The 12464-nt window shown below is 59.6% G+C and overlaps 1 protein-coding gene across 1 annotated transcript in view; it reads left to right on the top strand.

Annotated features, from left to right (window-relative positions):
* The first annotated feature begins 1322 nt into the window (after positions 1-1322).
* tubgcp4 (tubulin gamma complex component 4) overlaps positions 1323-12464 on the top strand; it is a 50804-nt gene continuing 39662 nt past the window's right edge. The window contains exons 1-2 of the mRNA XM_078200168.1: positions 1323-1527; positions 9079-9207. Of these exons, the coding sequence (XP_078056294.1) occupies positions 1450-1527; positions 9079-9207 (207 nt within the window). The 5' untranslated portion in view covers positions 1323-1449. The remainder of the gene's footprint in view (positions 1528-9078; positions 9208-12464) is intronic.

Below are 12464 nucleotides of genomic sequence, written 5' to 3'. Positions count from 1 at the left end.
GCAGGGAAGAAGCTGTTCTTGAGTCAGTTGGTACGTGACCTCAGACTTCTGTGGAAAAGAGAATGTCCGGGGTGCGTGGGGTCCTTTATTATGCTGGCTGCTTTTCTGTGGCAGCGGGAAGTGCAGATAGAGTCAATGGATGGGAGGCTGGTTTGCGTGATGGATTGGGCTACATTCATGACCTTGTGCAATAGTGGGTGGAAAAACAGAGTGTGCAAAGTGTGGCTGTATTCCCTTGGTCACCGAATGGTGGTGGATGTTTATTAAGTAAATACACGTACCTGTGAAGCACATTTACCTGGATTGTGTGTGAGGCATTTGCTCAGATTAACACTCCTTCAACCAGGGTGACCAACCCTCCCAGGTTTTATCCCATAACTGAGGCGGTTGTCCCTTGTCCCAGGTTGTTTGTCCCCAGGCTGGAATCGAAACCTGTAATGCACCCTCGATGTTAAAGTTTATTTATTAGTGTCACAAGCAGGTTACATTAACACTGCAATGACGTTACTGTGAAAATCCCCTAGTCGCCACACTCCGGTGCCTATTCGGGTACACAGAGGGACAATTTAGCACGGCCAATACATCTAACCAGCACGTCTTTCGGACCGTGGGAGGAAACCGGAGCACCCGGAGGAAACCCACGCAGACACGGGGAGAACGTGCAAACTCCACACAGACAGTGACCTGAGCCGGGAATCAAACCTGGGTCCCTGGCGCTGTGAGGCAGCAGCGCTAACCGCTGTGCCATCGTGCCACCCTGAAAGGTGTTCTTTAATTGTTGCCTGACAGTTGGTCACCCTGCATCCGACAGCACCTTCCAAACGTGTGACCTCCATCACCTAGAAGAAGGGCATGAGGTGCATGGGAACACCACCACCTGCAAGCTCTCCTCCAAGCCACGCACTATCCTGACTTGGATCTATACCCTCCGCTATCACTGGGTCAAAACCCAAGAACAAACCTTAACTGGCACTGTGGGTGTACCTACGCCACATGGTCTACAGTGGTTCAAGAAGGTGACTAAAGGTCAATTAGGAATGGGTAATAAATGCTGACCTTGCCAGCAAGGCCTACATCCCATGAATGAATATTAAAAAAGTGTGGCTAACACAGTGTCAATGCAGCCACACAAATGGCTAGTAATTTGTATCGAGGCAACTCTGATTCAGAGTTTGTCAATCCTCAGGCCAGCAATAAAGATGGCGGCGGCATCAGACTGTGCCGGTTGGTTGGTGACAGCATCAAAGATGGCGGCCCGACACGCCAGGAGAAAACATGGCGGCGGCTGGCGTTGCCATTTTGATCCGTCGACTGCCCGTCTCAAACATGGCGGCGCTCCAGAGCGCCCCAGTGACGGAAAGGCGGTAAACAGAAGGCGGCTTGTTCTTGTTTCTATTCGCAGCGTGAGAGTGGCCGCCGTGGAGCTGGGCCGGCAGGAGGGCGGGGGAGATGATCCACGAGCTGCTGCTGGCCCTGAGCGGGTACCCGGGCAGCATCTTCAGCTGGAACAAGCGCAGCGGCCTGCAGGTGAGTGGAGAGCCTGCAGCGCCATGGCAACCGAGAGGCCTGCGGCCTAGGCCACCGGGTAACCAGGGAAACACCTGGATCTATCCTCAGAGAGAGAGAGAGAGATACCATTGCACATCTAACTGCTCCTTATGGATTTCTGCCTCAGGCACCCTGAGGGAGCAGAATCCATTCAGTTCATTAACAGCCCAACATTTACCCCAACAGTGATTGCATCCGTCTCCCCTTCATCCTCGCCCCCCCCCATCCTCGCCCACCTCTCCCTCCCCCCCCCATCCTCACCCACCTCTCCCTCCCCCCCCCCCATCCTCACCCACCTCTCCCTCCCCCCCCCCCCCCACCCATCCTCACCCCCCCATCCCCGCTCCCCCCTCCCCCATCTTCGCCCACCTCTCCCTCCCCCCCCCCATCCTCGCCCCCCCCCCATCCTCGCCCCCCCCCATCCTCGCCCCCCCCCATCCTCGCCCCCCCCCATCCTCGCCCCCCCCATCCTCGCCCCCCCCCATCCTCGCGCCCCCCCCCATCCTCGCGCCCCCCCCCATCCTCGCACCCCCCCATCCTCGCCCCCCCCCCATCCTCGCCCCCCCCCCCATCCTCGCCCCCCCCCCCATCCTCGCCCCCCCCCCATCCTCGCCCCCCCCCCCCCATCCTCGCCCCCCCCCCCCCATCCTCGCCCCCCCCCCCCATCCTCGCCCCCCCCCCCATCCTCGCCCCCCCCCCCCATCCTCGCCCCCCCCCCCATCCTCGCCCCCCCCCATCCTCGCCCCCCCCATCCTCGCCCGCCCCTCCCCCACCCCCGGGCACCTGTTTTCCACCCCCCCTTCCCCGGGGACCTGTTCTCTCCCCCCCCCCCCGTCCCCCAGGGGCCTGTCCTCCCCCCCCCCCCTCCCCCGGGGACCTGTTCTCTCCCCCCCCCCCCCTCCCCCGGGGACCTGTTCTCTCCCCCCCCCCCCTCCCCCGGGGACCTGTTCTCTCCCCCCCCCCTCCCCCAGGGACCTGTTCTCTCCCCCCCCCCCCCCCCCCCCTCCCCCAGGGACCTGTCTCCCCCCCCTCCCCCGGGGACCTGTCCCCCCCCCCCTCCCCTCCCCCGGGGACCTGTTCCCCCCCCCCCCTCCCCCGGGGACCTGTTCCCCCCCCCCCCCTCCCCCGGGGACCTGTCCCCCCCCCCCTTCCGCCGGGGACCTGTCCCCCCCCCCCCCCTCCGCCGGGGGCCTGTCCCCCCCCCCCCCCCCCCCCCTCCGCCGGGGGCCTGTCCCCCCCCTCCCCCGGGGACCTGTTCTCCCCCCCCCTTCCCCGGGGACCTGTTCACCCCCCCCCCTCCCCCGGGGACCTGTTCACCCCCCCCCCCTCCCCCAGACCTGTTCACCCCCCCCCCCCTCCCCCAGACCTGTTCACCCCCCCCCCCCTCCCCCAGACCTGTTCACCCCCCCCCCTCCCCCAGACCTGTTCACCCCCCCCCCTCCCCCAGACCTGTTCACCCCCCCCCCTCCCCCAGACCTGTTCACCCCCCCCCTCCCCCAGACCTGTTCACCCCCCCCCCTCCCCCAGACCTGTTCACCCCCCCCCCCTCCCCCAGACCTGTTCACCCCCCCCCCCTCCCCCAGACCTGTTCACCCCCCCCCCCCCAGACCTGTTCACCCCCCCCCCCCCAGACCTGTTCACCCCCCCCCCCCCCAGACCTGTTCACCCCCCCCCCCCCAGACCTGTTCACCCCCCCCCCCCCAGACCTGTTCACCCCCCCCCCCCAGACCTGTTCACCCCCCCCCCCCCAGACCTGTTCACCCCCCCCCCCCAGACCTGTTCACCCCCCCCCCCCAGACCTGTTCACCCCCCCCCCCAGACCTGTTCACCCCCCCCCCCAGACCTGTTCACCCCCCCCCCCCCAGACCTGTTCACCCCCCCCCCCCAGACCTGTTCACCCCCCCCCAGACCTGTTCACCCCCCCCCCCAGACCTGTTCACCCCCCCCCCCCAGACCTGTTCACCCCCCCCCCCAGACCTGTTCACCCCCCCCCCCCCCAGACCTGTTCACCCCCCCCCCCCAGACCTGTTCACTCCCCCCCCCAGACCTGTTCACCCCCCCCCCCCCAGACCTGTTCACCCCCCCCCCCCACACCTGTTCACCCCCCCCCCCAGACCTGTTCACCCCCCCCCCCAGACCTGTTCACCCCCCCCCCCCCAGACCTGTTCACCCCCCCCCCCCAGACCTGTTCACCCCCCCCCCAGACCTGTTCACCCCCCCCCCCCCAGACCTGTTCACCCCCCCCCCCCCAAGACCTGTTCACCCCCCCCCCCCCCCCAGACCTGTCCCCCCCCTCCCCCGGGGACCTGTTCTCCCCCCCCCCTTCCCCGGGGACCTGTTCACCCCCCCCCCCCAGACCTGTTCACCCCCCCCCAGACCTGTTCAGCCCCCCCAGACCTGTTCAGCCCCCCCCAGACCTGTTCAGCCCCCCCCAGACCTGTTCAGCCCCCCCCAGACCTGTTCAGCCCCCCCCAGACCTGTTCAGCCCCCCCAGACCTGTTCAGCCCCCCCCAGACCTGTTCACCCCCCCCCAGACCTGTTCACCCCCCCCCCAGACCTGTTCACCCCCCCCCCCCCCAGACCTGTTCACCCCCCCCCCCCCAGACCTGTTCACCCCCCCCCCCCCAGACCTGTTCACCCCCCCCCAGACCTGTTCACCCCCCCCCAGACCTGTTCACCCCCCCCCAGACCTGTTCACCCCCCCCCAGACCTGTTCACCCCCCCCAGACCTGTTCACCCCCCCCAGACCTGTTCACCCCCCCCCAGACCTGTTCACCCCCCCCCAGACCTGTTCACCCCCCCCCAGACCTGTTCACCCCCCCCCAGACCTGTTCACCCCCCCCCAGACCTGTTCACCCCCCCCCAGACCTGTTCACCCCCCCCCAGACCTGTTCACCCCCCCCCAGACCTGTTCACCCCCCCCAGACCTGTTCACCCCCCCCCAGACCTGTTCACCCCCCCCCAGACCTGTTCACCCCCCCCCAGACCTGTTCACCCCCCCCCAGACCTGTTCACCCCCCCCCAGACCTGTTCACCCCCCCCCAGACCTGTTCACCCCCCCCCAGACCTGTTCACCCCCCCCCAGACCTGTTCACCCCCCCCCAGACCTGTTCACCCCCCCCCAGACCTGTTCACCCCCCCCCAGACCTGTTCACCCCCCCCCAGACCTGTTCACCCCCCCCCAGACCTGTTCACCCCCCCCCAGACCTGTTCACCCCCCCCCAGACCTGTTCACCCCCCCCCCAGACCTGTTCACCCCCCCCCAGACCTGTTCACCCCCCCCAGACCTGTTCACCCCCCCCCAGACCTGTTCACCCCCCCCCCAGACCTGTTCACCCCCCCCCAGACCTGTTCACCCCCCCCAGACCTGTTCACCCCCCCCCAGACCTGTTCACCCCCCCCCAGACCTGTTCACCCCCCCCAGACCTGTTCACCCCCCCCCAGACCTGTTCACCCCCCCCCAGACCTGTTCACCCCCCCCCAGACCTGTTCACCCCCCCCCAGACCTGTTCACCCCCCCCCAGACCTGTTCACCCCCCCCCAGACCTGTTCACCCCCCCCCAGACCTGTTCACCCCCCCCCAGACCTGTTCACCCCCCCCCAGACCTGTTCACCCCCCCCCAGACCTGTTCACCCCCCCCCAGACCTGTTCACCCCCCCCCAGACCTGTTCACCCCCCCCCCAGACCTGTTCACCCCCCCCCAGACCTGTTCACCCCCCCCCAGACCTGTTCACCCCCCCCCAGACCTGTTCACCCCCCCCCAGACCTGTTCACCCCCCCCCAGACCTGTTCACCCCCCCCCAGACCTGTTCACCCCCCCCAGACCTGTTCACCCCCCCCCCAGACCTGTTCACCCCCCCCCAGACCTGTTCACCCCCCCCCCAGACCTGTTCACCCCCCCCCCAGACCTGTTCACCCCCCCCCCAGACCTGTTCACCCCCCCCCCAGACCTGTTCACCCCCCCCCAGACCTGTTCACCCCCCCCCAGACCTGTTCACCCCCCCCCAGACCTGTTCACCCCCCCCCAGACCTGTTCACCCCCCCCCAGACCTGTTCACCCCCCCCCAGACCTGTTCACCCCCCCCCAGACCTGTTCACCCCCCCCCAGACCTGTTCACCCCCCCCCCAGACCTGTTCACCCCCCCCCAGACCTGTTCACCCCCCCCCAGACCTGTTCACCCCCCCCCAGACCTGTTCACCCCCCCCCAGACCTGTTCACCCCCCCCCAGACCTGTTCACCCCCCCCCAGACCTGTTCACCCCCCCCCCAGACCTGTTCACCCCCCCCAGACCTGTTCACCCCCCCCCAGACCTGTTCACCCCCCCCCAGACCTGTTCACCCCCCCCCAGACCTGTTCACCCCCCCCAGACCTGTTCACCCCCCCCCAGACCTGTTCACCCCCCCCCAGACCTGTTCACCCCCCCCCAGACCTGTTCACCCCCCCCAGACCTGTTCACCCCCCCCCAGACCTGTTCACCCCCCCCAGACCTGTTCACCCCCCCCCAGACCTGTTCACCCCCCCCCAGACCTGTTCACCCCCCCCAGACCTGTTCACCCCCCCCCAGACCTGTTCACCCCCCCCCAGACCTGTTCACCCCCCCCCCAGACCTGTTCACCCCCCCCCAGACCTGTTCACCCCCCCCCAGACCTGTTCACCCCCCCCCCAGACCTGTTCACCCCCCCCCCAGACCTGTTCACCCCCCCCCCAGACCTGTTCACCCCCCCCCAGACCTGTTCACCCCCCCCCCAGACCTGTTCACCCCCCCCCCCCCCCAGACCTGTTCACCCCCCCCCCCCAGACCTGTTCACCCCCCCCCCCCCAGACCTGTTCACCCCCCCCCCAGACCTGTTCACCCCCCCCCCAGACCTGTTCACCCCCCCCCCAGACCTGTTCACCCCCCCCCCAGACCTGTTCACCCCCCCCCAGACCTGTTCACCCCCCCCCCAGACCTGTTCACCCCCCCCCCAGACCTGTTCACCCCCCCCCCCAGACCTGTTCACCCCCCCCCCAGACCTGTTCACCCCCCAGACCTGTTCACCCCCCCCCCAGACCTGTTCACCCCCCCCCCAGACCTGTTCACCCCCCACCCCAGACCTGTTCACCCCCCACCCAGACCTGTTCACCCCCCACCCAGACCTGTTCACCCCCACCCAGACCTGTTCACCCCCCACCCAGACCTGTTCACCCCCCACCCAGACCTGTTCACCCCCCACCCAGACCTGTTCACCCCCACCCAGACCTGTTCACCCCCCACCCAGACCTGTTCACCCCCCACCCAGACCTGTTCACCCCCCACCCAGACCTGTTCACCCCCCACCCAGACCTGTTCACCCCCACCCAGACCTGTTCACCCCCCACCCAGACCTGTTCACCCCCCACCCAGACCTGTTCACCCCCCACCCAGACCTGTTCACCCCCCACCCAGACCTGTTCACCCCCCACCCAGACCTGTTCACCCCCCACCCAGACCTGTTCACCCCCCACCCAGACCTGTTCACCCCCACCCAGACCTGTTCACCCCCCACCCAGACCTGTTCACCCCCCACCCAGACCTGTTCACCCCCCACCCAGACCTGTTCACCCCCACCCAGACCTGTTCACCCCCCACCCAGACCTGTTCACCCCCCACCCAGACCTGTTCACCCCCCACCCAGACCTGTTCACCCCCCACCCAGACCTGTTCACCCCCCACCCAGACCTGTTCACCCCCCACCCAGACCTGTTCACCCCCCACCCAGACCTGTTCACCCCCCACCCAGACCTGTTCACCCCCCACCCAGACCTGTTCACCCCCCACCCAGACCTGTTCACCCCCCACCCAGACCTGTTCACCCCCCACCCAGACCTGTTCACCCCCCACCCAGACCTGTTCACCCCCCACCCAGACCTGTTCACCCCCCACCCAGACCTGTTCACCCCCCACCCAGACCTGTTCACCCCCCACCCAGACCTGTTCACCCCCCACCCAGACCTGTTCACCCCCCACCCAGACCTGTTCACCCCCCCCAGACCTGTTCACCCCCCCCCAGACCTGTTCACCCCCCCCCAGACCTGTTCACCCCCCCCCAGACCTGTTCACCCCCCCCCAGACCTGTTCACCCCCCCCCCCAGACCTGTTCACCCCCCCCCAGACCTGTTCACCCCCCCCCCAGACCTGTTCACCCCCCCCCCCAGACCTGTTCACCCCCCCCCAGACCTGTTCACCCCCCCCCAGACCTGTTCACCCCCCCCCAGACCTGTTCACCCCCCACCCAGACCTGTTCACTCCTCTACCCCCCCTCTACCCCCCCTCTCCCCCCCCCTCTCCCCCCCTCTCCCCCCCCTCTCCCCCCCCCTCTCCCCCCCCTCTCCCCCCCTCTCCCCCTCCCTCTCCCCCTCCCTCTCCCCCCCCCTCTCCCCCCCCCTCTCCCCCCCCCTCTCCCCCCCCCTCCCCCCCCTCTCCCCCCACCCCCTCTCCCCCCACCCCCTCTCCCCCCACCCCCTCTCCCCCCACCCCCTCTCCCCCCACCCCCTCTCCCCCCACCCCCCCTCTCCCCCCCCCCAACACTACATTCTGCACCCTCTCATTTCCTTCTCTATGAACGGTATGCTCTGTCTATATGGCACGCAAGAAACAATACTTTTCACTCTACACCAATACATGTGACACATCAAATCAAAGAGCAGGCTTTCCATCTTGTCTTGGCCAACGTTCTGTACCTGTGTCTGCTGATATGTCAAATAAAATAATGGAGGGTTTGTGACAGTCCCAACATCTCTGTGACCCTCAAAAACCCATCTCTGCTCATTTGGCTGTGGCAGTGTCTTTAGTTCTTGTCGGCGACTTCATCAGGAATGATGTCAGAGAAGGAGCCTGAAATGGTCCTCCCATTTTTTGGGGAATAGGGCAAGAGTTGGGGTAGAATATCAGTCATGACCTTTATTGAGTGGTGGAGCAGGCTCGAAGGGCTGAATGACCTGCTTCTGCTATTTTTTATGTTTCTACACAGGGTAGAGAGGTAAAACTCCAGGATCATTCACGAGGCATTTCAGTACTGTAATGAGAACACCATAGATTTACGTAGATAATTTAACAGGACCAATCCATCATTTGTACCGATTGTTACAAACTCAATAGCTCTGTATCTGTGAGCTTTATGCATCATTCAGAGCTATTAATTTTGATATCTGCGTTGCACAAGCTTTAATCTCGGTCATACGTTATTGGCCTTGAGAAGTAAGTGACTTAATCTTTCTCTCTAATGCGAAGCAATTTGAGCATTCTCTGTTAATGGGACGAGTTGCTGTAACAGTGTTGTTTTTAAAACAGAAAATGCTTGAAAATCTCGGCAGGTCTGACAGCATCTGAGGAGAGACAATAGGGCCAACGTTTCGAGTCTAGATGACCCTACGTCAGTGCTCTGAGACTCGAAACGTTGGCTCTATTCTCTCCCCACAGGTGCTGAGATTTTCTAGCGTTTTCTGTTTTTGTTTCAGATTCCAGCATCTGCAGTATTTTGCTTATATCTCCGTATTGTCTCTGTTCTAGTTATCCCAGGATCTGCCGTTCCTTCATCCCAGTGAGACGAGTGTCTTAAATCGTCTGTGCAAGTTAGGCACCGACTATATTCGCTTTACAGAGTTCATTGAGCAATACACCGGACATGTACAACAGCAGGTAGGTTCTGTACTGAGAGGGTTTCCTCTCCCCCTTTGTTTTGCCCTTCTTCTGAAGACTCTGATGCTTATGACAAACTTCACAGCGACTGCTATTTATTCATGTCAGTCTCGATAGCTGATTGTCAGCAGGAAAGTTCGAAGGCATCAAAATCAATCTCATTCCCTTTCGTACCTGACCCCTCTAAGTGCATAAGGAATCTCTTGCTTTGGTTTGATTTATTATTGTCACATGTATTAGCATACAGTGAAAAGTATTGTTTCTTGCGCGCTGTACAGACAAAGCATACCGTTCATAGAGAAGGAAAGGAGAGAGTGCAGAATGTAGTGTTACAGTCATAGCTAGGGTGTAGAGAAAGCCCAAGGTAGGTCCATTCAAAAGTCTGACAGCAGCAGGGAAGAAGCTGTTCTTGAGTCGGTTGGTACGTGACCTCAGACTTTTATACTTTTTTCCCGACGGAAGAAGGTGGAAGAGAGAATGTCCGGTGTACGTGGGGTCCTTAATTATGCTGGCTGCTTTGCCGAGGCAGCGGGAAGTGTAGACAGAGTCAGTGGATGGGAGGTTGGTTTGAGTGATGGACTGGGCTTCGCTCATGATCCTTTGTAGTTTCTTGATGTCTTGGGCAGAGCAGGAGCCATACCAAGCTGTAATGCATCCGGAAAGGATACTTTCTATGATGCATCTGTAAAAAATGGTGAGAGTTGTAGCGGACATGCCAAATTTCCTTAGCCTCCTGAGAAAGTAGAGGAGTTGGTGAGCCTTCTTAACTATAGCATCAGTGTGGAGGGACCAGGACAGGTTGTTGGGGATCTGGACACCTAAAAACCTGAAGCTTTCGACCATTTCCATTTTGTCCCCGTTGATGTAGACAGGGGCATGTCCTCCACTACACTTCCTGAAGTCGATGGCAATCTCCTTCGTTTTGCTGACATTGAGGGAGAGATTATTGTTGTTGCACCAATTCACCAGATTCTTAGGAACAGGAGTAAGAAGTTTAACAACACCACGTTAAAGTCCAGCAGGTTTATTTGGTAGCAAAAGCCACACAAGCTTTCGGAGCCTCAAGCCCCTTCTTCAGGTGAGTGGTCCAACCCAGTCCAACGCCGGCATTAGGAACAGGAGCCAGCAATGTTTCCCTTCCCTCATCCAGGGGGTGCTGAGACAGATTGTAGATGCAGATCTGGTGAGATTAACTAACTAAGGCTGACTGGATTTAACTGGGTCTCTCCTGACCTGAATAGTTGAGTTCTTCTGGCTGGCTGAGACATCAGAGCGACTGTGATGATTTTGGATAGTATTGTTATTGTGGTAACATGGCCCCTTTAAGGAGCGGTCCTTTGCGGACCACGTGATCGGAGTGGAGGCGTGGGAAGACGGGCCAATCAGAGCGAGGGTGGGGGTCCTGGGATTCCGAGGACCTCAGTTGGCGCCAGAGAGAAGAAGAGTGTATACCTGTACATCTGTCAGACCCTTCGAGTGTAAATAGTTATTATAGCTTAATAAAGCCGCCTTGTTGGAGCCACATTGAGTCATCTCCAGTTATTTCAGTTGTAACACGCAAAATAAGAGTTAAGTTTTGAAGCTAATGCGATGTAATCCTCGAAGTTAAGCACAGAAAAAGTGCCATTGTGTCTATTCTTATTGTGGTTCTTTAACCGGAGTTGGCTAGTCTCATTCCCCTTCTCCTATCTCCTTACTTTTCCTTTTCAGAATACTTATCTAATTTCCATTTAAATGATGTTGAGGCTACATCAATAGCCACTTGTGGTTTAAAGAAAATCTGTGCTCCGTGAGAAAGCATGTCTTTTAAATTTCCCCTTCTCATTCTGGGGATGATGTTCAATTTGATCCCTTATTATCGATATAAATAATCCATCTCCATTTATCCTTGAAAAACCTTTTTATAGTGTTGACCCTGCTTTAATCTTGCTTCTTCCGGAGTCTAAAGCCTTAATATTTCAAGCTACTCTTCATAAACATAACAGAAGATTAAATGGAATAAGCAGCAGGGACCATTTGACCCAATGATCCATGCTAGCATTCAAGTCTCGTGGCATCAGTGTTCATTTCCCCTTTCTCGTGATATTCTTGCATGCCCAGAATGGCATCCATTATTCCAATCAATCGCTTCCCCAGTGTCTTGGTACAACTTCAGCATCACTTCCCTGTTATAACCTTGCCTGGGGAGGCAATGGTCCAGTGGTATTATCGCTGGACTATTAATCCAGAAACACACCTAATGTCCTGGGGACCCGGGTTCAAAACCCACATGGCAGATGGTGGAATTTAAGAACATAAGAACTAGGAGCAGGAGTAGGCCATCTGGCCCCTTGAGCCTGCTCCGTCATTCAATAAGATCATGGCTGATCTTTTTGTCGACTCAGCTCCACTTACCCGCCCGCTCACCATAACCCTTAATTCCTTTATTATTCAAAAATGCATCTATCCTTGTCTTAAAAACATTCAATGAGATAGCCTCAACTGCTTCACTGGGCAGGGAATTCCACAGATTCACAACCCTTTGGGTGAAGAAGTTCCTCCACAACTCGGTTTATCTGGAATTAAGAACCTACTGATGACCATGAAACCATTGTTGATTGTCGGGAAAAACCCATCTGGTTCACTAATGTCTTTTAGGGAAGGAAATCTGCCGTCCTGACCTGGTCTGGCCTACACGTGACTCCAGAGCCACAGCAATGTGTTGACTCTCAAGTACGCTCTGAAATGGCCAAGCGAGCCACTCAGTTGTATCAAGAAAGTAGCTCACCACTGCCTTCTCAAGGGCAACTGGGGGTGGGCAAAAATACTGGCCGGCCAGCCATGTCCCACGAATGAATAACAAAAAAAAAACATTCACTGCTATTTCGAGACCATATCAGACCTTTTTTACACCTTTCCGTATTCCATCTTCGTCACTCTGTTTCTCATTTAATCTTTCTCTTGGCATGATCTTCTGAACTTATTATTAGAGACAAAAAAACTCTGGTGTTCTTCAGAAATCCATTAGATTTATGTCAGCAGCATTATTACAGAAACACAGGAGTTATTAAGAATTCTGTATTATAAGTGATGAGATTCTAATGAAATTCTTTTTAGGCACTGGCTGCATGTTTAGAACTAAACAACAAGATTGTAAAGGGTAAATTATGGTTTATGCAGTCAGCAAATTCAACTGTTGCCAATTATTTTATAACATTGCGTTATGGATGACACATTCTGAGATGAGGCATTTAAATAGCAGAAAGTGGATGCGCCCA

The sequence above is a fragment of the Mustelus asterias genome, chromosome 29 (assembly GCF_964213995.1).
Source record: "Mustelus asterias chromosome 29, sMusAst1.hap1.1, whole genome shotgun sequence".
NCBI classification, from domain to species: domain Eukaryota; kingdom Metazoa; phylum Chordata; class Chondrichthyes; order Carcharhiniformes; family Triakidae; genus Mustelus; species Mustelus asterias.
Note: the sequence above shows the minus strand (reverse complement) of the source record. Positions and strands in the feature narration are given on the sequence as shown.